Genomic DNA, 7,176 nt, shown 5'->3' with positions numbered 1-7,176 from the left:
TTAGGTTAGGTAGTGATAATACAATCAGGTATCCTGAACGATGCCCACATTTAGCACTAAGCAGCATGAACAGTACGGTAATATTCCGTTTTTACATCATGGTGTGTCTCAGAACGCTGACATTGAATCACAAATAAACACAAACATAATGACACAGAAAAAGATTACACAAAGCTGAATGTGACATTTAAACCTATTAAAGGCAAACCTGACTAATTTAAAGGGTTTGGAAGTGTAGCTGTATCTGTGAGCTGTTGGCTAGAGCGCACGTGCCAATTTAACGCTACAGTTTTTTATAACAAAACCATCAGTAGATTTGAAAGTGTGATGGAAACATATTGAACTTTAGGTTTTTATTTGGGTACATTAAAACATGAGCAAAAAATCACATTTTGTTTTAGCTAAAATAAATAAAATGGGTTTGTTTTTAATAAGAAAAATACCAGATGTTTATCAGTTTCTTCAGATCTACAATGGGGGTCTAGTTGAAGTTAGTTTCTGGACCAGACCAACACTAGAGAAATGACATACATTTTCAAGAATAAAACATTCCCAATAGAGGAGTGGCTGTCAGTGTTGTAGTACTTGAGTCCAGTACTTAGACTTGACTCGTAATCAATTCACGATTTTCATGACTTGTGACTCGACTCGATCAGTGGTGTCTTACGTTGTCAGAAATCTTGCTCTTTTGCATAATTCAACATACTAGAATACAGATGGCAAATATTACATCTATTTAGCATAACAAATGTGCAACACGAGCCTGGTTTCCATCCAATTGGCGACAGATTTTCACGCAAATATTCTAAAATCAGCATAAAGATAATAGGCACATTTTCCCACCAGTTGTGTGTTTCCACCAAACGGACTCGTGGCAGATATAAATTCAGTGCAAACAAAATCTAGTTTTTTGCTTACGTTTTAATGTAGCCAAATAAAAACCGGTTACTGGCCCAACACTGGTTACTGGCCCAACACTGGTTACTGGCCCAACGCCGGTTACTGGCCCAACGCTCTAACCACTAGGCTACCTGCCGCCCCATATGATGATTGCTGATATGATGATTACTATATCAATATTAACACATAAGAGCATTTCCACCAACATTTCTCGCATAATACATTTTACAGACACAAAAAGATCCCCACCTTGTCAAGCATATTTTGTTTTGTCGGCATTTGAAAAGCTTACAGCCAAGTTTACTCACACAAAAAGGTTAGATGGAAACCTGGTTAATGTAAATATTAATTAGATGTAGATGCCCAGCTTGGCAACACAATTATAAGGCCGTGGTCTGGCACTGCACTGTGCTTTGCCTTCTGATGTTCCTTCAGGCTTTGTTTCCATTTAAAACAATTCCCACACTGATCACAGCTGTACGGTTTCTCTCCTGAGTGTCTTCTCTGGTGTTGCTTTAGATTTCCTTTCTCATTGAAGCTCTTCCCACATTGGGAGCAGTGGAAAGGCCTCTCCTCTTTGTGTACTTTCTGATGTTTCTTTAGGTCTATTACCCAACTGAAGCTTTTTCCACATTGGGAGCAGTGGCAAGGCTTCTCTCCTGAGTGTTTTCTCTGGTGTTGCTTTAGATTGCCTTTCTCATTAAAGCTCTTCCCACATTGGGAGCAGTGGAAAGGCTTCTCCCCTGTGTGTGTTCTCTGATGTTTCTTTAGGTCAGCTTTCTTACTGAAGCTCTTCCCACAGTGGGAGCAGTGTTGTGACTTTATTCCTGTGTGGTGTGACTTTAATCCTGTGTGAGTTAGCTGGTGTCTCTTCAGATATGATGACACACTGAAACACTTCCCGCACTCTGAGCAGTGGTAAGTCTTCTCTCCACTGTGTATTCTCTGATGACGCTTAAGGATTCCTTCCAATTTAAAACTCTTCCCACAATGATCGCAGCTGTATGGTTTCTCTTCTGTGTGCATTACCTGGTGCTTCTTCAGATATGATGACAGACTGAAACCCTTCCCACACTGAGAGCAGTGAAAAGGCTTCTCACTTGTGTGAGTTAGCTGGTGTGGTTTTAAATGTGATAACTGATTGAAACTTTTCCCGCACTCAGAGCAGTGGTAAGTCTTCTCTCCTGTGTGTATTCTCTGGTGTTTATTTCGATTTCCTATATCACTGAAGCTCTTCCCACACTGAGAACAGTGAAAAGGCTTCTCTCCTGTGTGTATTCTCTTGTGAGCCTTTAAGGTGTCTACACGACAGAACCTCTTCCCACACTGAAAGCAGTGGTACGACTTCTTTCCCTTGTGATTAAGCTGGTGCGTCTTCAAGCTGCTTGGGGTCTGAAAACTCTTCTCACAATGAGCGCACGGGTACATTTTCTTTATTTTGAGAGTTTGTTGGTGTGGTATGAGGTGAGTTGGACAAATAAAACTGCCTCTGCAATCTGAACAGGGGTGGGGCCTACAAGTGTGCCTTTTCAACTCCTCTGGTTCATAGAAACCAGTGAAGCAGTCCATGCAGTGGTGATGTTTCTGTCTTGAGTTCCTCTGTCTGTGTTGTTTATGGTTTCCTGATGCTGTGGTACTGGGATCGCTGTCTGAGCCTGGATGGGAGCTCTCTCCTGTGAGAATATGTTAGAATCAGTAAGGGAACATTGAAAGGGGCTTTAAAAGTATTTTGATACAAGCAGAAGCACTACAATAGTCCTGGAATCCCCTGTGGCCGCCAAGGCAACAACCTCTCTCCGTACTCCACACCTGAACTTACCTGGGTCAGGGATACTATGTACTTCCTCCTCTTCTTCCTCTAGATCTGGAGCAGACACATTCCTGTTCTCATCTTCTTCTTTGACTGTTTGCTCCCCCTGCTCTTCTTCTTCTTTGACTGTTTGCTCCCCCTGCTCTTCTTCTTCTTTGACTGTTTGCTCCCCCTGCTCTTCTTCTTTGACTGTTTGCTCCCCCTGCTCTTCTTCTTTGACTGTTTGCTCCCCCTGCTCTTCTTCTTTGACTGCCATCTCTACTTCCTTTTTGACTTCTCTCTCCTTCACCTCTTTGACTGCTCTCTGATCAACCTCTTTTACTTCTCTCTCCTCCTTGATTCCTCTCTCCTCCCATTCCTCTTTTACAATCACATTGAGCTCCAGTGGTTGACTGCAGTCCTCCAGCTTCACTGACACCATCTCTGGACCCTGCTGTGAGGTTCTCTGGGCTGGAACACCACAGCCAGAACCTGGGGACTCTGTGGACTTGGGTACAGACATTGAAGGCTAGAGATGGATCCAAAAGAGGAAGCACATGTGAAAGGTGAGTTTCACAAAATACTGGAATATACAGCTTAGCAAATAAAGGAATAGACCATGCTCAATATTCCATGCACTAGGAATTCCTGCTATTAAAATGGAACTAGCTAGCTCACGTTGCTATGGCGATGGCAACGACAGCTAACGTCAGCAATGTGGAGTTATTATTTGGGTTATCTTTAGCTTGCTGACCAGCCCTTAATCATGAATCTCTGTTCCAGTACATTACACAGAAGAGTCAATGGACGAAGGTATCTTCTGTAGGAGGGAGATTAAGAGCCCCGACGCTCGGTCTGAACATTAACACACATCGCTTGCGGTATGGTTTTGGAAGTATACGGACCTTATATTTCATATCGGGGAGAAATAATAGTAATTAAAGGTTTTATTTAGATTTATTTCGATTTTTCAGGAAGTGATGCAACACCCCTACTTCCCACGGCTATGCCTGTATAAGGTCCTTGGACCTTAAGGAGTACTGTGGTCAAGTGAGCTGACACTTGCGAAACACAGTAAAGCCATCGCACTTCAGTGTCCTCCTGAATTTTTGTGCGTGAATACTCAACACTTTACGGTATCGCGTGTTTTCTGGTAGGGGAAGAGGATACCGAGAGCAGCTGCACAACAAGTGTAACGGATGTGAAACGGCTAGCTTAGTTAGCGGTGCCCGCTAAATAATCGATGACGTCACTTGCTCTGAGACCTTGAAGTAGTAGTTCCCCTTGCTCTGCAAGGGCCGCGTCTTTTGTGGAGCGATGGGTAACGATGCTTCGTGGGTGTCAGTTGTTGATGTGTGCAGAAGGTCCCTGGTTCGCGCCGGGTATGGGCGAGGGGACGGTTTAAACTTATACTGTGTACATTCACCGAAATGTGTCTTCCGTATTTAACCGAACCCACCTGAATCAGGGAAGTTTTCAAATACATTGTCCTAGAGAGATTTACACGGTTATCACGCCTGTGTAAGCCTACACGAATTAGGCCTTAGTTTAAAAAAAAAATCCCCTATGGGAAAAAAATGTATGATGGACAAACGACTGGAACCATTTCCCCTCACTGTGGTACTCTACAGGGGGAGAAGAAAGCAAGAAAGAGGAGGATCAGCACGTGGTATGCGTTGTTATGGTGATTTCAGTAAACAAAGGGTGCAAATCAACATCCGGTTGAAGAAAACGCTGCTGCAGAAGGCAATATTTTAACTATTGCGGTAAATTGCGTCTACGGTGGCGGCATTTACCGTCGTGCTCTCATTGAACACAATGGCATCCGGTGGCCGTGAGTTATACCATTTGTATTGTGGAATATTGAATAGGTGTGCTTCAAACTGTCTGCTTGGAATGATTTGCTGCTATAGTCTATCAGTGCATCCTATTCAGTTTCCCTACTAGAAAACAAGACATACCGTAAAGTGTTGTGTATTCAGGCACCGTATTCAGGAGGAGAATGAAGCGACGATGGGTTGACTGCGTTTTGCGAGTGTCGGCTCACTTGACTGCTAGATAAATTACGAGCAATATAGTTTAAAGTAAACGAGTTCTAAAACTTACATTTGATTTGTAATCACTAAAATTACTAATGATTATTGAAAGCAACCTATCTATCGGTCTAGTTAGCCATGCTAACTTACTGGCCAGTGATCCGAGTAGCCAATGGATTTATGTCATCTTAAAAATGAACGATTCACACTTCATATTTTTTACATTGTCTTAACAAATATGGTGATTCACAACACAGCGTATTGACGATAAGCAAACTTGCTTGATATGGCAGCTAGTTAGATATATAGCTAGTTTCTAATGGCTCGTTAGCAAGCTAGCTAGCTAGATCATTGAATAGGCTAATTGTTGACACGTTGATCTGGTGCACGTGGACAAAAAAATCCGACGACTAAATGATTATTTCTGTATTTGGAAACGTTCTATAATATGTTAGGAAGCTTGATTTTTTTTTTTACCTTGACACTTGATTTTGAAAGTTAACAGGTCTTGTTGTTGTAGCCCTCTTTCAGCAGAACGAGATATGTGCTCTACCGCGAGAATACAGATCTGCATTCTCAAGACAGTCATGGCTGCGCGAGATGCTCACGTTGCGCAACGCCATTAAATATTTACTGTTTGTCTATTGTTGTGGCTTAGATGAAGATTCAATTTTCTGATCATTTTATGCAGAAATCCAGGTAATTCCAAAAGGTTCACATACTTTTTCTTGCCACTGTACATACAATATACACAAGATAGCGTATCTATACATTCATAGTTGAAGTTAGATAGATATTAGAGAAGTTACATTTCAACTTCTGTAGGTCCTTCTACTACAGAAATAAACCAAAGGAGGCTGGTGGGAGGAGCTATAGGAGAACGGGCGCATCGTAATGGCTGGAATGGGATAAACGGAACAGTATCAAACATGTGGAAGCTACATGTTTGACTTGGTTCCATTTAATCAATTTCAGCCATTATAATTGGTCTAAAGGGGGAGGGGGCATCCATTTAAGTTGTATGCTTTATTTCAGCAAAAAGGCACGAGGGGGTGTGGTATATGGCCAATATACCACGGCTAAGGGCTGTTCTTAGGCGCAAGGCGGAGTGCCTGGACACATCCCTTAGCTGTGGTATATTGGCCATATATCACAAACCCCAACAGTGTTCTGACGAGGGAGCACATTTTCTATGCCAGGAAATCGCGCCTCATTGGCTCATTGTTATGGGACGTATCTAAATAAATGTCAATGGGAAACACATTGAACAAATGCGGCTACTTTGCTGTTATTCTGGCTGCCCTTTTAGACGTGACTAAATGTCTTAACAACCGAGCCAATATATCCTCCAAACACGGGCTTCTCTGGCATCGTCACTTCACTAACCTGTTGTCTCTTTTCAGAAGCAAAATAACGTATTCCTGCATAAATTCACAAATTATATTTTCTTCTTTACCTTGTAAAGAGTGTGCGTGGGCAAATCTAAGATAGTGATTTATTTTAGTTTAATTTTAATATCTAAATCAGATGTAACTTTTGCCAAGTATGAGATTATTATTAGCCTATTGTACACTTAAAGGCATCTGAAATTATATCGGGGCTCAGCTTTTCCCTGTCCTCTGTCTAACATTCGGGTCCAGAAGATGCGCTCTGTTCATTCTCCAAATTATCATTCTATTGAAGTAATTAAACATGTTACCATAGAATGATCCAATATCACTATATCAGATTCAGTGTTTACTAGTCACATGTACAGGGTTGCAGGTGTGATTGCAGGGTACAGTGAAAATCTTAGGCTTCGAGCTCCAACATACAGGACTAAGTGAAATAAAATCATGAAAATGGTCATAAAAAAAAAACAATATATATCGGGGGTGGAATGTCCATAGAGAGAGTAGCAGGGGGAGCAGGTAGTTGACTAGTGGTGGCTATTCAGCAGCTTGATGGTCCGAGGGTAGAAACTAGTGGTCTTTGATGCTCCTGTACTGCCCAGGATCAGTGTTGAGGAAGTAATGTAGTAATGTGTTGAGGAAGTCTGCGAGTGATTGGAGCAGGGAGAACAGGACATGGCTTGGGTGGCTGGGGTCCCTGAGGATCTTCTTGGCCTGGTGTTATAGGTGTCCTGTACTGCCTGGGTTGTGAGTGATTGAAGCAGGGAGAACAGGACATGGCTTGGGTGGCTGGGCTCCCTGATGATCTTCTTGGCCTGGTGTTATAGGTGTCCTGTACTGCCCGGGTCTGTGAGTGATTGAAGCAGGGAGAACAGGACATGGCTTGGGTGGCTGGGGTCCCTGATGATCTTCTTGGCCTGGTGTTATAGGTGTCCTGTAGAGCAGGCAGTGGGCAACCAGTGGTGCATTCGGCTCCACGTATCCCCCTCTGAATAGCCTTGCGGTCCGCGGCAGTGAAGTGGCCTTACCAGGCCGTGATGCGACCCGACAGTAGGCTCCA

The 7,176-nt window shown here is 42.9% G+C and overlaps 1 protein-coding gene across 1 annotated transcript; it reads right to left on the bottom strand.

Moving 5' to 3' along the window:
* Nucleotides 1–1,044: 1,044 nt before the first annotated feature.
* LOC139400705 (oocyte zinc finger protein XlCOF6-like) lies at nt 1,045–3,212 on the bottom strand. The gene is made up of 3 exons (XM_071145393.1): nt 2,720–3,212; nt 1,930–2,573; nt 1,045–1,845 (listed from the first exon to the last, which is right to left on the bottom strand). The coding sequence occupies exons 1-3, from the start codon at nt 3,210–3,212 to the stop codon at nt 1,246–1,248; spliced, it is 1,737 nt and encodes a 578-aa protein (XP_071001494.1). The 3' UTR covers nt 1,045–1,245.
* Nucleotides 3,213–7,176: the final 3,964 nt, after the last annotated feature.

The sequence above is a fragment of the Oncorhynchus clarkii genome, unplaced genomic scaffold, assembly GCF_045791955.1.
Source record: "Oncorhynchus clarkii lewisi isolate Uvic-CL-2024 unplaced genomic scaffold, UVic_Ocla_1.0 unplaced_contig_1329_pilon_pilon, whole genome shotgun sequence".
Classification (NCBI taxonomy): domain Eukaryota; kingdom Metazoa; phylum Chordata; class Actinopteri; order Salmoniformes; family Salmonidae; genus Oncorhynchus; species Oncorhynchus clarkii.
The sequence above is the reverse complement of the archived record's forward strand: the minus strand, read 5'-3'. Positions and strand labels throughout refer to the sequence as shown.

Bases quoted from the DNA above. Each gene is read 5' to 3' on its own strand.
- LOC139400705 (XM_071145393.1), bottom strand. From the start codon at position 3,212: ATGTCTGTACCCAAGTCCACAGAGTCCCCAGGTTCTGGCTGTGGTGTT. The intron at 2,574-2,719 runs GTAAGTTCAGGT...ATATTCTCACAG, and splicing joins ACATAGTATCCCTGACCCAG to GAGAGAGCTCCCATCCAGGC. The intron at 1,846-1,929 runs GTAATGCACACA...AAGCGTCATCAG, and splicing joins CATATCTGAAGAAGCACCAG to AGAATACACAGTGGAGAGAA.